This window comes from Rhinatrema bivittatum, chromosome 1 (assembly GCF_901001135.1).
Source record: "Rhinatrema bivittatum chromosome 1, aRhiBiv1.1, whole genome shotgun sequence".
Taxonomy (NCBI): Eukaryota; Metazoa; Chordata; class Amphibia; order Gymnophiona; family Rhinatrematidae; genus Rhinatrema; species Rhinatrema bivittatum.
Window position 1 is genome coordinate 590,579,168 of NC_042615.1, and position 19,476 is coordinate 590,598,643.

General features: G+C 44.1%; 1 protein-coding gene across 1 annotated transcript in view; it reads right to left on the reverse strand.

Annotated features, from left to right (window-relative positions):
• Positions 1–1,315: 1,315 nt before the first annotated feature.
• The window catches only part of ADAMTS19 (ADAM metallopeptidase with thrombospondin type 1 motif 19), a 465,279-nt gene continuing 447,118 nt past the window's right edge, over positions 1,316–19,476 (reverse strand). Inside the window, exons 22-23 of the mRNA XM_029619011.1 lie at positions 12,982–13,159; positions 1,316–3,062 (exon numbers count right to left, since the gene is read on the reverse strand). Of these exons, the coding sequence (XP_029474871.1) occupies positions 2,911–3,062; positions 12,982–13,159 (330 nt within the window). The 3' untranslated portion in view covers positions 1,316–2,910. The remainder of the gene's footprint in view (positions 3,063–12,981; positions 13,160–19,476) is intronic.

A 19,476-nucleotide genomic window follows, 5' to 3' on the forward strand; every position in this document is an offset into this window, starting at 1 on the left:
TGATTTTTCTGACCAGACTTACAAAACTCAATATTGGCGCTAGCCCCGGAGCGTCACCTATGCTGCCTTTTTTTTTTCACCTGGCCAAATTTTAGGTGGGCAATTCAAATTTCAGGCTTTGTCCAGGCTACTCCAAAAGATACCAGACAAACCTTTTGATTATCAATCTTGCAGAATCTAGAGTGTGATGAACTATAAGTACTGCCAGCACAGCATCATAGTCGCTGAAACAGGTAATTGTAAACCTAAAGATCTTGGTTCGATTCCTCTATGCAACCACTTCCTCCTGACCTTGAAAGAGTCATTTAACCTTCCTGTTTGCAAACTTAGGGCCCTATTATTAAGGGCTTGATTTTCTAAAGCATCTGCAGGCTTAAAACTGGGTTTTACACGTCTAAATGCACTTTAGCCATGTAAGTGGGCCTTTGAAAATTGCTACAATACATGCCATTGAATTGTTCATAGGATTTATGCACATTAAGTGCACTTACATGGGTAAATGGCTTTTGAAAATTGCTATAACATAACATTTACACACATATGTAACTCCTTTGAAAATTCACCTGTGAGTTTTCTCTCCTATAGACATAAAATGGAGCTAAAGCTTAAGTAAATGAGGCCCTTAGATTGTAAGCTCATGGGGGAAGGGCCACTGTACAAAATATTAAACATTCATGTTATATTAATATCCATACACAGAAGACAGTAGTGCTAACCTTTGGGAGGGCAATTTTCAAAGCCAGTTCCACAGGTAGAAGAACAGTGCTTTACCCACAGAAATGGGGTCACTGAAAGATGTCCACCCTATGTGCAGGTCAAATTCCAAGGTAGGGCCGCTACCTGCACCAGTGAAAGGAAGTGTTCCCTGGGAGGGGGGGGGGGGGGGCAGGATTAGGGAAGTGTTTCAAGTAGACACATACATTTACATTTTCAAAAGGAACGTGCCTAACTTTACTAGGTAAAAATAAAAATAGGTGCCAAGTTGTAGGGTACTTTTCCTTAGGCAATTTTCAAAGGAGATAGCAAATGAATAAATAAATTAAGTACCTGCCGACTTCTGCGGGCAGTTTGAAAATTGCCCTTACGTTAGCTAAAAACGTGCCTGATCAGGCACCACAGTGTCAATTTAAAACAAAGAGTTAATGACTAGCAGCAATTGGAGTATCAGGCTAGTGTGAACCCTGCCATTGGTTACATCTCTTCTGCGCTCTGCATTGTACTTTTGATGAACACCTTGTGATATTGTGAGGTTTTGGAAGAAAAAAATAGCACTATAATATAGCTTACTTTTTTTTTTTTTTTTATTATTGAACATGTGAAAACCAGATAACTCATGTACAATATTTTCTCATAAGGAAAATGTTCGATGTTCCACACTGTTATGCAAAACAGTAAATCCTTTTAAAAAATATACATATCATGATTTTGTTTTAGACAGATTATGAGAAGATGATTACAAAATTGCCTCAATTACAAACAGAAAATGTGTAGGTGTTTAAGGTGTAATCTCATACATGTGCAAGGAGTAAACCCTAATCATTCCATCGTGAAAGCAAAAGAGAACATTCATAGACATAATAATGAGGGAATCTTTATTTTCTTTAAACTCACTCAAACAATAAAAATGTTAAAGCAGTGCAGGCAGATGCTTTCCTAAGCTATATGGGGTTTTTTTCTTCAGAATTGTGGTTCCCTATACTAATTTTATTCAGTGCAAAGTGATTCAGTGAAAACCTCTACAGTTTCTCATTCATTACTACTTGTGGTTTAATTTTGTGCTTATAAAAGAACAAGACTTAAGTCTTTAATTCAATATTTTTGCTATTTTTTCTCATCTTGGCTAGAACAAGCATTGTATTTTGGTAGATATTTTGAGTCCACCTTGTTCTATTACAGGAAAGTTAGAGTGTTTTATTTTAACCTGTACAATTTTAATTTACATATAACCATCTGAGGCAATACATTTGAAAAATCCTAACCCTACAATCAAATCAAAAGATTCATTAGAATTGAGGAATTATTTTTGGTATTGTGCAAAAATAATAGAGGTAGGCTCCACATCCATCCTGCAGAAGTTTATTTTAATTGAGCTCATATGGCTTCAAAATCCTGAAACAGGAGAAACTGACAAAGAAACTTCTGAACAATGGAACAGCTCAAGGGTAAGGTAAGCAATGGACTATCAGTAGAAGATGTCCCCTAGAATGCTTACTGGAATACCTCTGACATTCAATATAGACATAACTTTGCTATGAGGTTGGGTAGGTGAAAGGGGTAGAAAGTATAAAATTTTATGGCCTATATACAGTACACTGAGATTTCTTTTATTTCATGTCTATGCTTAGTACATCTGACCCTATACATGGCAGTATCTAGCACCAGAATTGCAGCTGTTCTGAACAGTATTTAGCTTAAAATGACTGACATCCGTGAAGCACCTTTTGTAGGCCGGCAATAAAATCAATATGGCCGCCACACTTGCAGTATTTTGCACCTCCAAGTCTGCAAGCAGATTCTCAAAAGGGATCCCTTTGAAAATCATTTCTTATGGACTCAGACTCTACATTTAGGCTTGATTTCCAGGTATACAGTACTTTTCTGTTTTTACTTAAAATAGAAAATATCCTAACTGGTATGATGCTAATTTTTGCAATTGCAAAGAAATAAAAAAGAGCTTACAGTGGAATTTATTGACCTTTCCTGACAAATGTATTCCAAATTTTTCATATAAACATAATTCTGAAAGCTGCAGAGCTATGAAACATCTAGGATGTCTAGGTGGGAAAAATAAATTAATTTGATTAAATTATCTGTAATCTCCTAATATTTGGTCTGAAGAAGCGTGCTAGTGTATGTTTTTATAAACAGGGAGATTGTGAAGAGATGAAAAAGTGTGAACCATGGCAGATGTCAACTCTTTTGCTGCATTTTTTGAGCATAAAAGTCCCTGCAGGTCTCACAGCAGCGCTGGTACCACCTCATATCCTGACAAAGGTTCTTCTCACGTAAAACCTTGCAGTATATTGGCCACTGGTCCTGTAGACACTTGAAAGTCAAAGCAGCTAGGAACAGAGGGGAAAAAATGAAACAGATTTATATTCAGGCAGCTGTTCAAGAAAAAATCCAGTTAATTTGTTCATTTCTTAATTATACTTCCTTACTGTGTAGATTAGTATCACAATGGTAGGAACTTACACTTAATTGGGAAACAAGAGAGAGAGAGGGATTGATAAGGTAAATACTTGAGAATGTTATTTGCCTATGTAATTCAGTCTGCCAGAAAAAAAGCACACGGCTTCTTGATGAGTCTAAATCCATAGGGACTGAGGAATGAGGAAATTAACGTACCACTTAATAGGTATGTGCATCATTTTCATGACAAATTAAAATATCGTACAATATTTCATAATTCGTCATGTATTGGGGGTCCCTGAAAATGATAGAAAATCCCATGAAATTTCATGTGGTTTTCTTATCATTTGGGGGGGGAAGGGCACACAGAAACCCCCCCCCCCAAACCCACCCCAACCCTTCAGATCTAATTATTTACAATCCCCCACCCTCCCAACCCTCCCCAAAACTTGCCTAAAGTCCCTGTAAATAATTGTAAATAATTAAATGTGAAGGATCAGGGTGCGTGCTAACGGGTTTGTGTTAGCGCGCACTAACAGGAGCTAGTGTGCACTAATGCGCGCTAACTCCTGTTAGTGTGCACTAAACCGAAAACGATTCTATATGAAAAAAAATGCCGATCCATGGTAATACGAACTTTTCCTGCGGCTACACGAAACTGAAAGCGGAAACAATCGGGCACCCGATGCGCATCTCTACTGCTTAAGTAAACTACATTATATCAAAATAAAAAAATCGGAGAAAAAGGGACAAAAAATTAATCTGGATAATTTTGTTCCTTTCTTTGTGCATGCCCTCTTGGATTTTCAGAAATATGTGTTTCTCATGCCTCAGGAGCACAGAGCAAGCATGGTGCTCTTCTCCATCATATGCTGTTGTTTAGGGTAATCTCTCCAAATGGGTTTGCTTTGCATACATCTTGACAAGAATGAACCTCACTCGTATACCAGGAGATTTTGAGTATAATCTTGAACTCTCAGATTTACTGCTTTTGCTTACCTCAGCACTTGCATTGTGCTAAAAAGAACTTCCTTCTAGAGTTAATAAAATGCACCTGGTAGTTCCTTTTAATCAGGCCAGTGCACCCAATATAATTGGGATTATTTCTGTATCTTTCTGCCACATTTTCTTGGTCTCTGCATCTTTTGATTCCTGAGGATCTTTTCTCTTTCCAGATACTGTACGGAATAGTCACCTGGTACTGACACTTCTATTAGCAATGCCTGCTTGTGTTTTTCTCTCTTATCACAATATCTGATTTTATTGCATCAAGCTTTTTATCAGTTGGAATGTGAATGTCCCAGGAGATCACAACCTCTTCATTTTCTACAATTCTTTCAAGGTCATGATCCCAGTTCTTTTCTGGAACAGTGATGTTATAGTGTTTACACAACTTCTAATGACTGAGCCGTACCATCTTATTTTCTTATGTAATAAACATTCACTGCTCCTATATATTTATTTAGACTTAGCGCATGTCTTTTTTATTGGTAGCTAAAGGTGGGTTACAATCAGGTGCAGTAGATATTTCCCTATCACCAGAGGGAATTTTCAATAATGTATACGTGTAAAAATTAGCATATATGTGCATAAGTAGCTGTTATAATCTGGTGTGGTTGTGGACCCTGGATCGTAGTGAGAGCTGACTCTACCCATAGGGAGGAGCCCTTTGGGGACTCACTACGATAGGCGTGGCCTCAGCAGAGACGGACACAGTAATAGACTTTATTGTACTGGAATAGTAGATGATATCCACAGCATAGAGAGAAGACACAGTCCGAAGTAGTAAGGCTGCTCAATGTTGATGTCCCTGGTAGTGGTCCACAGAGCGGGGTACGCCAGGGAACTCCTCTCTAGAAGATATCCCTTGGAATGGATCCGGTAGTGGCCTGCAGCACGGGGTATGCCAAGGAACAGCGTGTAGTACTTCAGAGAGGTGCAGAAGGTCAACAGAGTGAAGTAGATGACGGTACTGACTCCGGGGAGTAGAAAGGTAGCTGGAATGCATGGCAGTGGCCCGAGGCATGGGGCACGCCGGCAGTTCCATCAGCAAGATGATCAAAGCAATGATAGTACTCACAAGGCAGAACTGGCAGAATCCTGAAAGGGTTGACAGGAACTTAGGCAGGAAGGCCCTCCAAGGAGTGGATGGCCAGAATGTAACAAGGCCCCCGAGGAGTGGGTACCTAAGGCATTTAAGTTCAGGAAGCAGTTCAATAGTGAAGCGAAGCGTCTCCGAATAGAGTGGAATAAGCAGGAAGGAAGTCCTTGCTAACTTGTAGGAAGCATAGGCTGGCTGGGTTAAATACTTCTGGCGGGTGACATCATGCAGAGGGGACGCCCCCGAGATTACACCATGATGTGGATAAGAGAGGGCATGGCACGTGCGTGCCCTAAGTAATCCCTGACTCAAGATGGCGGACGGGATCGCCCACGCCATTCTGGGGACGCCGAGGAGGTGGCGTTTGCAGGCTGAGGCCGCCATGGCCTTGAGAATTGTTGTAGCTGGGAAAAGAGAGGTGAGTAGCAAAGGTCACAGCCATCTGCGACCGATGGGCGCAACAGTACCCCCTTTCTTAGGGCCCCTCCCAGGGGGTTTCGGCTTCCTTGGGTGAGTTAGATGAAATTGTTGAATGAAATCCTTGTCAGGATGTTTTTGGCAGGTTCCCAGCTGTTTTCTTCCGGCCCATATCCTTCCCAAGATAATAGGTATTCCCAATGCTTTCCACATTTGCGTACATCTAAGATTTCATCCACTTGGTATGTAATGTCCTCTTCAGCAGACAGAGGCTGTGGATCCGGAGTCTTTTTTGAAAACTCAGAGAGGATGAGTGCCTTCAAAAGAGAAACGTGGAAGGTGTTGTGTATCTTCATGGAAGTGGGCAAATGCAGGCTGTAAGTTACAGGTCCCAGATGGTGGAAAATAGAGAAAGGACCAATGTAGCATGGAGCGAATCGAACAGATGGCAGCTTGAGATGGATGAATTTGGTACTGAGCCATACCTTGTCTCCTGGTTGGAACTCAGGCACTGCTCTGTGATAAGCATAATAATATTTTTTGGCCCGTTGTCCTGCCTTCTGCAAAAGGCCTTTGGTTTGTTCCCAGAGATGATGGAGTTCTTCAGCTGAAGCCTGGGCTGCTGGCGATGGAACTGACAAGGGTATAGGAAGTGGCGGTAATGGCTGACAGCCAAACACTATCTGGAATGGTGTAGATCCAGTTGCAGCAGATGGGTGCGAATTTAGGGCAAACTCAGCCCAGGGGAGTAGAGTATGGTTATCACTGTTCTGGCTCAGAATGGCCCCTACACTGACATTGGAGGGTCCGGGTGATGAAGGCAAGGCTTTTTGAGGAAAGCCTCTTTGAGGGTTTGAAAAGCCGCAACAGCTTTTGGAGACCATTATGAAGAGTTGGCTCCCTTCTTCATCTTGGCAGTAAGTGGTGAAGTCACGGTAGAGTAGTGTTGGATGAATGAGCGATAATTAGTGAAGCCGAGGAAGCAGGAGAGTGCTTTGAGACTAGTGGATTGAGGCCAGTCCTGTATACTTTTGGTCTTTTGTGGATCCATCTGGAAACCTCTGCCTGTTGACTTTGTAAATCCTGGGAAAAAATTAGTATGTCGTCTAAATACACAACCACACATTGGTAAAGCATATCTCGCAGAATCTCATTCATCATATTTTGGAATACGGCCGGAGTATCACACAGGCCAAAAGGCATGACCATATACTCGAAATGGCCATCGCGAGTATTAAAGGCCGTCTTCCACTCGTCTCCTTGACGAATGCGGACCAGGTTGTATTCCCCTTTTAGGTCTAGTTTTGTGAAAATATTGGCTCCCTGGAGTCTGTCGAATAACTCTAAAATCAGAGGTAAAGGATATCGGTCCTTTATGGTAATTTCATTAAGTCCTCTGTAGTCTATACATGGATGAAGAGATCTGTCCTTCTTGCCAATAAAAAAGAATCTGGCTCCGGCAGATGATTTGGAAGGCCGGATAAAACCTTTTTTGCAAATTTTCTTGGATATGGGCCGACATGGCCTAAGTCTCTGAAAGAGAGAGTGGGTAAACCCTTCCTCTAGGGTGCTCCAAGCCAGATGTACTGCCACCACACAGTCGAAGGACCTGTGTGGTGGCAGTACATCTGCTGCTTGTTTCGAAAACACATCTTGAAATGATGAGTATTGTGGTGGCAAACCAGGAAAAGAAGTGGATGTTGTCATGCAAGGCATAGGTGTTACCTTCTTCAAGCATCGGTTATGACAAGCCACTCCTCACTATGATAGTTTCAGGGTACCCCAGTGAAACTGGGGTGTATGATCTTGCAACCAAGGTAGGCCAAGTACGACTGGATGAATGGCTTTGTCAAGGACCAGAAATGAGATGTTCTCAGTATGAAGAGAAACTGTGCACAGTCATATTGGTTGCGTGGTGTAAGAGACTTCTCCTGGAAGAGACTCGCCGTGTACAGAAGAAAGGAGCAGCGGAGTTGGTGTTGGTACAATGGGAATCCGAAGATATTCCACCAGCCTTTTTAGAATAAAATTGCCACCTGCACCAGAGTCAACTAGTGCAAAGGTCTGAAATTCAAGAGTCCCGAAATAATTGAGACTGGGAGAGTCAGTGGAGGAGATGGTGTAGTAAGACCTAGGAAGAGTCCTCCCGTGGATCCTAGGTCTGCATGTTTCCCAGACAGGTGGGGCGTGATTGAACCACATGGACAGGTTGTCCACAGTATATACAGAGACCTAATCGCTTACGGTAGCATCTCTCTTTGGCAGTCAGGTGGCTGCGACCTAGTTGCATGGTTCATCTTCTTCAGTGATAGGGGAAGGTGGAGTCTGCGGAGCAGGTGTAGGTCGTGAGCGTATACTCCCTGATAAATATTTCTTAGGACTCTTTACCTCGGATGAACACTCACGCAGGCGATGATCAATTCTGCCAGCTAGGTCGATGAGTGTGTCCAAGGTATCAGGCAAATCACGTGCGGCCAATTCATCCTTGATACGGGAGTGAAAACCCTCTAGGAAAATTGCTCGTAAACACCACAGGTCCCAATGAAGCTCTGAAAACAGGGTCTTAAATTCAATAACATAGTCCAGAAGTGGCTTAGCTCCTTGTTGGAGGTATAAAAGAGCAGAGCCAGCAATAGTCTTGCGAGCTGGATCATGAAATACTGACTTGAAGAGAGCAAGAAAACCTGGCAAGTCGCTGAGGATTGGGTCATTGCGTTCCCATAGAGTTAAAGCCCAGGCCAGGGCTCTTCCATCTAAAAGAGACAGGATATATGTGGTCTTGGCTAATTCCGCAGGGAAGTAAGATGGTTGGAGAGAGAAGTACATACAGCATTGGTTAAGAAAGCCCCTACACACCAGGGAATCCCCTGAGAAACGAATGGGGCTGGTAGAGGTACAGCAGTTCGAACAGGAACCACTTGCGACGAGATATCTTTATCAGACTTGGTAGAAGTATTCAGTTGAGAACTCAACTGAATAAAAGCAGTGGTCAATGTCTCTGTCGTTCAGCAATGCATTGGGTCAGGTCAGGGATGGCCTGCAGGGATGAGACCTGAGCCGGGTCCATGGAGTTAGTAATCTATTATAATCTGGTGTGGTTGTGGACCCTGGATCGTAGTGAGAGCTGACTCCACCCACAGGGAGGAGCCCTGTGGGAACTCACTACGATAGGCGTGGCCTCAGCTGAGACGGGCACAGTAATGTCTGGAACAGTGGGTGATACCCATAGCATAGAGAGTAGTAAGACTGCTCAATGTTGATGTCCCTGGTAGTGGTCCGCAGAGTGGAGTACGCCAGGGAACTCCTCTCTAGATGATATCCCTTGGAATGGATCCGGTAGTGGCCCGCAGCATGGGGTATGCCGAGGATCAGCAAGTAGAGAGGCGCAGAAGGTCAACAGAGTGAAGTAGATGATGGTACTTACTCCGGGGAGTAGAAAGGTAGCTGGAATGCACGGTAGTGGCCCGAGGCACGGGGTACGCCAGCGGGTCCATCAGCAAGATGATCAAAGCGATGACAGTACTCACAAGGCTGAACTGGCGGAGTCCTGAAAGGATGACAGGAACTCAGGCAGGAAGGCCCTCCAAGAAGGGGATAGCCAGAACGTAACAAGGCCCCCTAGGAGTGGGTACCTAATGCGTTCAAGTTCAGGAAGCAATTCAATAGTGAAGCGAAGCATCTCTGAATGGAGTGGAATAAGCAGGAAGGAAGTCTTTGCTAACTCGTAGGAAGCATAGGCTGGCTGGGTTAAATACTTCTGGCGGGTGATGTCATGCGGAGGAGATGCCCCCGAGGTTCCCGCCATGAAATAGATAAGAGAAGGCCTGGAGCGCACGTGCCCTAAGTAATCCCCGACTCAAGATGGTGGACGGGATTGCCCATGCCGTCCTGGGGATGCTAAGGAAGGTGGCGTTTGCAGGCTGAGGCTGCCATGGCCTTGAGAATTGCTGTAGCTGGGAAAAGAGAGGTGAGCAGCAAAGGTCGCAGTCTGCGACCGACGGGCGCAACAGTAGCCTCTACGTGCATATTTTATAAAAGTAGAAAATATGCACATATATTTAGTTTTGCATGCACATATATAAGCCTAAAAAAGGGGTGGCTTAGAGGAATTCCGGGATGGGACCAACTCTTACGTGCATATTTTGAAAGACACGCGCACATATCTGCCAACTTACTTGTGATTTTTACAGTTAATTGTCTGGCATAAGTGATATTAAATGTGTTTATTTAGCTGGGTGGGAGGGCTGGGTAAACTGGAGGGAGTTTAGGCTAAAGAACCAGGAGGGTCTTGATGACCTGGAAAAGGACTGGCCGAACGAGTGGAATAATTGGTAAAACTGGTAATTTCCTTGACGCACTTGTGCTTTAAAATTGAATGATTTACAGATGTAATCCCGACATACTTGAGAAAGTTTTACTTTATTTTTGCATGTAAAATATATGCATGTATCCTACTTTACTTCCACAGGTAAAATATACGCATGTATATTTTTAAAATAGGTAGGAAAAGTATACGCATTCAATGCATTGAAATACTACATACTGTCATGGCCATGAAGGCTGATTTGGTGAAACCTCCAAGGTGAGGAAATGCATGAATTGGGACCTGCCAGGTCAAGTGTGAGGTCTTCTGTCTTACCAGCCACCTTCCCTTCAAGTTGGGCCCTCTGGTGTTGCTGGCTGGCAGGTCTTATGCTGGGCAGTGCACAGGATCAGGAAAAGGGCACCCACAAGGATTGGCAGGCAGAAAATTCAAGTGACAAGAAGGTGTCCTGAACACACTGAACATAATCAGGGCGTACACCAGCAGCACAGGAGCAGACAAGTAAATACAAGGCAAATACAAGGGATCCATAGACAAACAAGGGGGAAAGACAAAGCATAGAAAAGCAAGGACTGTACTGGGGAACATAAGAACATAAGAAATTGCCATGCTGGGTCAGACCAAGGGTCCATCAAACCCAGCATCCTGTTTCCAACAGAGGCCAAAACCAGGCTACAAGAACCTGGCAATTACCCAAACACTAAGAAGATCCCATACTACTGATGCAATTAATAGCAGTGGCTAGTCCCTAAGTATAATTGATTAATAGCCATTAATGGACTTCTCCTCCAAGAACTTATCCAAACCTTTTTTGAACCCAGCTACACTAACTGCACTAACAACATCCTCTGGCAACAAATTCCAGAGCTTTATTGTGCGTTGAGTGAAAAAAAAGTTTCTCCGATTAGTCTTAAACGTGCTACTTGCTAACTTCATGGAATGCCCCCTAGTCCTCCCATTATCCGAAAGTGTAAATAACTGATTCACATCTACTCGTTCAAGACCTCTCATGATCTTAAAGACCTCTATCATATCCCCCCTCAGCCGTCTCTTCTCCAAGCTAAACAGCCCTAACCTCTTCAGCCTTTCCTCATAGGGGAGCTGTTCCATCCCCTTTATCATTTTGGTTGCCCAAGGGGCCATAGAAAGGCCTAGCACAGGACAAGGTCAAGCTAGAAGTACACTGATAGGAAGGGCCACAGGAAGGCCTAGACAATGCAAGAAGAGGGCTAGAAACACACGGAAGGCCACAGGGATGTTTCAAGGGTAAGGAATTAGATAAAGAACATAAAGGCAGGAAAGGCTCCAGAGAGGCCTAGGCAAGACAGGGTTAAGACAAGAAACACATGGAAAGGCACTGGGAGGCCTAAACTGGACAGGGCAAGGATGACACCGACTAGATAGGCTAACAGGAAGCCTAGACAAGACAGGGAGAAGGCTAGGAATTCACAGAATAGATAGGCCAATGGGAAACCTTGACTAGACAGGAACAAGGCTAGGAGTACACATATTAGATAGGTCACTAGGAGGCCTAGAAAAGACAAGGACAAGGCAAGGAGCATAGGCAAGAGAGGCCACTGCAGGGCCTAGAGAGGACAAGAGCAGTGCAAGAAGTACACAAACTAGAAAGGCCGAAACAGAGCAAGGCAATGGACTAGAACAAGGATACTAAGCAAAGAATGCAAAGACAAGGGGCCAAAGGCAGAGAGGAGACCCCATGCTGAGGCGGGGAGTACCTTGTGTAAGAGGGTCTGATAGGGTTGGCCTTATTGCATTATACAGCCTTTAAGGTGGAGGCTAGATTGGGTCTGTGCTACCCTTGGAAGAACTCAGATGGCAGGGAGCCGCCTAGCAGCCAGAGTCATTACACATATGCAACATATATCTTAAGAGTGAATTATAAAACTACTTGCACATACTTGCATATACACGTTATATGTCGCCACATGCATTTATTTGAAAGTTATCCTCAAAGTTTATATATGAGGCAATGGAGAGTGAAGTGGCTTGCCCAAGGTCATAAAGAACATCAGTGGGAGAAGTGAAATTTTAACCCTGGCTTCCCTGGTTCTCAGACAGCTGCTCTAATCACTAGCGGGCCGATACAGTATAAAACGCGGGAGAGCGGGCGAGCGCCCACTCTCCCGTCGCGTGCACAGGACACTCTCCTGTGTGCGCGATACAGTAAATGAATTTATTTAAATTAGGCCCGGCAGTAAAAAGAGGCGCGAGGGACACTAGCGCGTCCCTAGCGCCTCTTTTTGGACAGGAGCGACGGCTGTCAGTGGGTTTGACAGCCGACGCTCAATTTTGCCGGCGTCGGTTCTCGAGCCCGCTGACAGCCATGGGCTCAGAAACCGGACGCCGGCAAAATTGAGCGTCTGGTTTTCGGCCCGACAGCTGCGGGCCGAATTCAAATTTATTTTTTATTTTTTTACTTTTTTTACTCTTCGGGACCTCCGACTTAATATCGCTATGATATTAAGTTGGAGGGTGCACAGAAAAGCAGTTTTTTCTGCTTTTCTGTGCACTTTCCCGGTGCCGGAAGAAATTAGCATCGACCTTTGGCGTGTTTTCCTCCCCTTACTGAATAAGGGGTAAGGGAAAACACGCGTCCATTTGCAGGCTAACAGTGCACTGTACTATATCGGCCTGTCGGATTCTATTGTAGTCTTGAGAGCTGTGTGCTCCTCATGAGTTTTCTGCTAAGTATACAAAGGGAAAAGAGGTAGAGAGCCTCTTACACCAGAAGGCAGTTCCAATTTACAATAAAAAAACAAGTTTAATGAAAGTTATTTTCTCCTTTTGAGAGTATTAGGGTGTACAGCACTATCCTTTAATACTATACTTCCCTGGGTGCAATTATTTCAACTTAGCTGATCTGAGCCAGCTAGGTTGACGTTCCTCTTTAGAAAAAAATGACAAAACTCAAAAGAAATCCAAAGCATTTCTAAAACCCCTAATGACAAAAGCAAGAAAGCTTGTAGCCGGCAGAGAGTTTACTTACCTAGCCTGGGTGATGTTATTTTGTTGACATTACTTTTCTCATTGCAGGTCTGAAGATTGCAGGGTCTATATGCTGCTGGTTTTTCGGAGGGAAAGCACTCATTGCCGTGCCTGCCTGTGATCTTGTGCATACACTGGATTACTCGGGATTGCATTCCTTTGCCACAGGTAACAGAGCACTACATAGAAAATAATTCCTTATTTTATTGTTTGGCATATGTCCAAAATGCTCAGATAAACACAGCCTTGGTTGCACACTACAGAATTTAGTTTCAGCCTGCAACATACTAGAACTTATTTCATAGTATTTTCCCAGTGAATTTGAGTAAATAGAAGCTATCTTGTTTTATACTCACCACATGAAAGCAGAAACAGTTTAGGCAGGTGCGGCAGAAAGTCCCAAATTGTACCGAAATGGCTTTTCCTAACCTCTAATGTTGTGGTACCCTTGATGCTGAAGCTTTAATAAGAATTCATTAATACAGTCTCTTTCTAGGACTCTGTCCCTTTAAGAGGTTTCTCCAGATGTTTAGGACCACAGCAGCACCTCCAGCTGGGCTGATAATCTATTACAGCTCATAGTGCTCTCCTTCTTCCAACAGGACTGATAAACAGTTCTTATAGGTTTTATAGGGTTACGTTTATTTTGTCCACCACAGCCTTAGCCTCCAAAGGCTTCCGCAATGGCCTGGTTTGGTCCTATACTATTGTTCTCTGAACCTCTCCACTGAGAGATTCAGTTCACTTATCTCAAGTCTGGAAGAAGGATTGGGCACCTGTCCAATGTCCAGGAGGAGAAAAGGAGTGTGGAGTAAAGAGGAAGGGTGGCACCCCACCAGTATAGAACCACCTCAGATATCCATCACACATTCAGGGTCAGAGTTGGGAGGCAATCTTCAGGCACAACAAGGAGGGAAAGGAACTAGAGTCTTGAATACCAGGACATCTGATCAAAGGTATTGTATATTGGGAACTGGATTTTATCCACTATCCTACTAGTGCAGAAATCCCTTAGGAGGAGCCCCACAAATGCCTCCTAAGTAGGGAGGGATCTTTATGCAGTTGAGAGAAACTGAAGAGTCACAGATTTCCCAGTAATAACTTTGTATAAAGGACAGTATTGAGAAAGGACTTTTACACAGCTATACATATACATATATATATATATGTTCCACCTTAAAATCGCCTTTCAGGAAAGTTACGTCTCAATGGAAGGACCTGGGTTTGATTCCCAGCTCAAGTCTTCTGCTCTCCAGGTCAGCTAGGAATGCTGCAGAGGCAGCACTCACAGCCCTATGAATGGTGACTCCATGAGTCACTGGGTGCAGTTAAGGGGCTGTGGCTCTCACTGGGCTCGTGGATGAGAAATGGTTGTTGCCCTCTCTTCTTCCAGTCTCTGAAGAAGAATCCCTGGGTGTTCAGATCTAAGCTGGGTTCCTGATTCCAAGGTGGAAGGTCTGGCAGAAGAGCTGATACAGACAGCTGTGAGTAACTCTGGGAATAAGAGGAGGATTTTCTACCATTCTCTTGGGGGTCTGAAAAGACAGAACCCTTTGGGAAAGTATCAGGATATCTCAGAGTTCTTGAACCTGACTTAAGCAGCATGAGCAACTGTGTCTGCATATGTGAGTTTTGGAATTTAAAGAACTGTTTCCTGCTGTGATTTTTTTTTTTTGTAATTTAGATTATGTCTTTTGCTAAATCTGCTAAATTTTGAATTTTTTCTTCAATAAACCCTCATTTTTGTTGGAATGCAGCACCTCATTTTATTTTCAAGAGTGATCTCTTTTGAGGTCCTACAAGTTATCCGGTCCTTATCACTGAATACATATCCACACCACTGCAACGAGTAGGTTAGTGCTCAGTAGTGCATGGAAGTGTGACCCACTTGTTATGGGGGAAGAGGGTTGCATAGCTATACTGAGAGAATTACCAATATTGATAATGATTTGTCCCCCACTATAGAGTCTTTCAAGCAAAGGCATAAAAGCACACTGTAAAGTGAGCATGGAACCACTGTCTCCATTAAGCTCTGAAACAGGTACATTTTAAATGAAGGGCATGTGCACCATTAAATGTGTGCATTAGGCACTTGAGCAAAGATACACTTAAGGCCAGATTTTAAAACCCCGGTGCGAGTAAATCCCGAGGTTTACGCGCGTGGCCGGGTCTTACGTGCGCCGGGCCAATTTTCAAACCGGCCCGGCCACGCATGGAAACCCCGGGATGCGGGTAAGTGCCTGGGACTCAAAAGAGGGTGGGCCAAGGAGGGCGGAGTGGGTTGGGCCGGGGGACGGCCCGGGACAGCGCCATTCCTCGGCCTGCGCACGCAAGTTACTTCAGCTCGGGCCCTGAAGTAACTTGCACAACAAAAGGTAAAATAATCTTAAAAAAGGGTTTTAGAGGGTGGGGAGGAGAGAGGAAGGGGAAGGGAGTTTTGGTTAAGGGGTAGGAAAGTTCCCTCCCAGTCCACTGGGACTGGGAGGGAACTGGGGAAGGCCCCGATCTCGTTGCCGCCGGGTAGCGTGCCAAATATGGCCCTTAATTTTTATATCTTGCGTGCAAGTAGACACGTATCATTTAAAATACCCCTGCTGCGCCTATGTGTGCAGCCTTTACTTACGCACTCACGCAAGTGACCATACGGAGGGAAGGGGAGCGAAGGAGAGCACCTCAATTGCAGAGACAATCTGACACTCTTGTTTGGCCTGTTAATGTCCTTGTTATTAAGGGTTCTCACATTGATGTGGATCATTGTTAAAGGATGGAGAAAATCTCCACATCATCTTTGGGAAGTGAGAGTGGAGACACAGAAATGTTCTCACATGGAATAAGAAAAGCATCAAGTCTCCCCTCTACTCCACCCTGACCATCTGCAGTTCTGTACGGTTCTCTGCCTTGAGGTGAAAATATAATGTCTTGCAACAGGCAAACGCCCAGGCTCACAAACAGTAACAGATCCCCTACCCACCCCTAACTATAAAGGTAAAACAACCCTGTATCTCAAAACAAGAAGGATTCATAAACAGGAGGACTTCCCCACTACTATTAAACAGTTGTCTGGAGCTCTGTGAGGAAAATCAAACAGTTGGAAATGATATTCTGAGTGATAGACAGAAGGTGGCAGCAGTGACTGGCTTTTCAATCATCCTTCCCAAGAATATTCAAAGAAGCAGCAGAAGAAAAGGCAGATGGTATATAATGGAGCAGAGAAGTGCACATACAGTATGTAAAAAACAATAATGCTCAGCCCCAGGAGCCGTGACTAATCAAAGAGCAGATAGAAAGAATTCATAATTCATCCCCCTTACACCAAGCAAACAGAAATTTGAAATGAGAAAAGGATTCAATGAATATTCCCTTCCCTGATCCCTCTACTCTGTCCCCAGATCCTCCCCAGTATACTACGTAACAGTAGATCTCTTAATAAATGGAAAGGAGTGAAGAGCCTTGTGCTGGCTTCAGACCTCATGTGTGGTTCAAGACCAACTAACCACCTGGTCCTCTACCACTTCATACACTTTGGGTCATTCCAAGTAGAAACTTCTGCTCATGGTGCCAGCGGCTGCTCTCTCTCTAAGAAATGTCTCTGACATCTGAACATCTGTGCATGTAGAATTCTTTGTAGCACACCAAAATTTGCAGGTCTCTGGGCAAATTCCTGCTTAGTTACTGGTCCTGAAGTAAGACCCAGATTCCAGCCTCTGCCAGGAACAGCGATATATCCTATGGGTCCGTAAACTGCTGCCATTTATTCTGGTGCAAGAGAAAGAAGATTGCAGGAAAGTGATGACTGAGTCCATCAAGACCTCAAACAGAAAATGAAACGTTTCTTTGGCTGAGAAATAAGTGAATACTGAGTATTCACGCCACACAATACTGTTCTTCACAGGAACGTCTTTTTTGAACCAGTAGGTGGCTAAAATTTTAAACTTGTCCTGGAAGGTAGGGACCCTGAGAATAAAAACTCATAGTCTCTCTTCTTACATGGACTTACCTGTGGGGATCTGTGGGCCCATTCAGTTATGATGCTGCTGCCTTCTAGGATCGCTGCGGTTTGTTGGAAGAAAGGTTGAATGTAGGTAATCATGTCTGCCCTTTTGATACCTTCCGGTAGACCAATGATTCATAGGTTGTTCCATTGGGTTCACTTTTCCAGATCATTCATCTTCAGCGCCATTTTCTGAACATTAATGTTCAGACAGGTCTGTTTTGCAGCCAGGTAGATGGTATCATCAAGCCAGCTCATGAACGTCTCAAGCTTTCTGATTTTCTCACTCCCTGTTTTTTTTGGCCTATCCCAAATGTTCTAGCTTCTTTCAAGGCCCAGATCTAATTTACTAATATTTTCAACTGTGCCAAGAGATTTCCACATCTTGTCTCACGTTCATTAAACTTTAAATTAGCCTGTGCACATCATTTGAGGAAGAGGGGCCTCGGAACTAGAATCCCACAAATCCTCCCACCCATGCTTCCTAAAATCCATTCCTTCAGTGCAGGCTCACTCAGCACTCACTCAGGATTCAGATTGTGTGAATAGTAAGGAACTGAATAAAGTTCAAACTCAATTTTTTTCAATAGGGCTTTGTGGATAATGAAACTATATCGGAAATCAATTCAACAGCATCTCGAGCTATTTGTTCTTAAGGAAAAGTGAATCAGTCCCAAAAGAAATAGGGGCAGATTTTCAAAGGGGTAAGCACATAAGATACACGCGTACCCCCCGAAAACCTGCCCCAAGCTCCCCCTGCACGTGCTGAGCCTATGTTGAATAGGCTCATCGGCGCGTGCAAGCCCCGGGATGCGCGTAAGTCCTGGGGCTTTCCTGGGGGGGGGGGCGTGTCGGGGGCATGTTGGGGTGCGGCGCATCATCCGTGGGGCAGGGCCATGGGCGTGGTTCCACCCGGGGCATTTTGGGGCGGGGCCGAGGCCTCCGAAACTGCTCCCGGGCCAGGGAATCAGGCAGGCGTAACTTTTATAATAAAGGTAGGAGGGGGTTTAGATAGGGCTGGGTGATGGGTTAGGTAGGGGAAGGGAGGGGAAGGTGGGGGGAGGCAGAAGGAAAGTTCCCTCCGAGGCCGCTCTGATTTTGGAGCGGCCTCGGAGGGAACGGGCAGCGCGCGCCGGGCTTGGCGCGCGCAAGGTGCACAAATGTTCACCCCCTTGCGCACGCCAACCCCGGATTTTAAAAGATACACGTGGCTACGCACGTATCTATTAAAATCCGGTGTTCTCTTGTTTGCGCCGGGCGTGCGAAAATGTTTTTGAAATCTGCCCCTCAATGTTTAAGTAGAACTGAGAATGGAGAGCAATGGTTGTGTAAGGAAACTGAATTAAAAGTTCTACAGGAAATTATTAGGGGTGTGCATCGATAAAATTATTGTTTTGGGTTTGATTTTTTTCATTTTGTGCCTTTTTTTTATTCATGAGGATTTTTTATTTTTTCTCTTAGTGTGCACTATTCAAATTGCAATAATGTGCACTAAATGGAAATAGTGTGCATTAAAATAAAAAACATGGTATCGTTTCAGTTTTGAAATGCTATGACATGACATAGGCAATATCATTTAGAACACCAGATTCCTAGAAATTATTAGTTCAGAATTCCTAATCATTTAGGCATGGGTTTAACAATATAAGCCTTCAGGCAGTTTCAGTTTTGTAACAAAGTAACCCCGGGATTCTTTATTCCTCTATAAATATAATGCTACTCGATGCACACAGTGCTGTATAAACAACAAATAAGAGACAGTCCCTGCTCTATAGAGCTTACAATCTAATCAAGAGACTTTGGGAATGTCATATCATAAGATAATGGTTAAAATTATTTATTTATTTATTTATTTATTTAACAACTTTTAATATACCGACGTTCGTATGGCACATCACGCCGGTTTACAAGTAACTCAATTAAAGGAGGAAATTATAATAAACAGGGGGCGGGGATGGGAGCAGGCCAGAAAAAAGGAGGGGGGTAGGGGAGACAGGAGAAGGGAGGGAAAGATAGGTAGCGTGAGAGAGAGTAAAAAACAACCGTCAAAATAAGAAATAGGAGGAACTTATTTACAGAAGGAGCTATATACAGTAGTTACAATTAGGATAAGATTAATTACATTGGACACAATGCGCAATTTTGTAAATTTGCAGAACGAGGGCGGGCAAAGGAAGTTAGTTAAAATTAGTTAGTTAATGAGGCTGAAGGCAGACAATCAGGCTTAAGATTTAAAAGCAACCTCACGGGCCGATACAGTAAAGTCTGTGGGAGAGCGGAAGAACGCCCGCTCTCCCGGCGCACGATTCACTATGCAAATTAGGCGGCGCGGTAGAAACGGGGAAAAGGAGGCGCTAGGGACAGTATCGCGTCCCTAGCGCCTCCTTTTTGACAGGAGCGGCGGCTGTCAGTGGGTTTGACAGCAGACGCTCAATTTTGCCGGCGTCGGTTCTCGAGCCCGCTGACAGCTACAGGCTCGGAAACTGGACGCCGGCAAAATTGAGC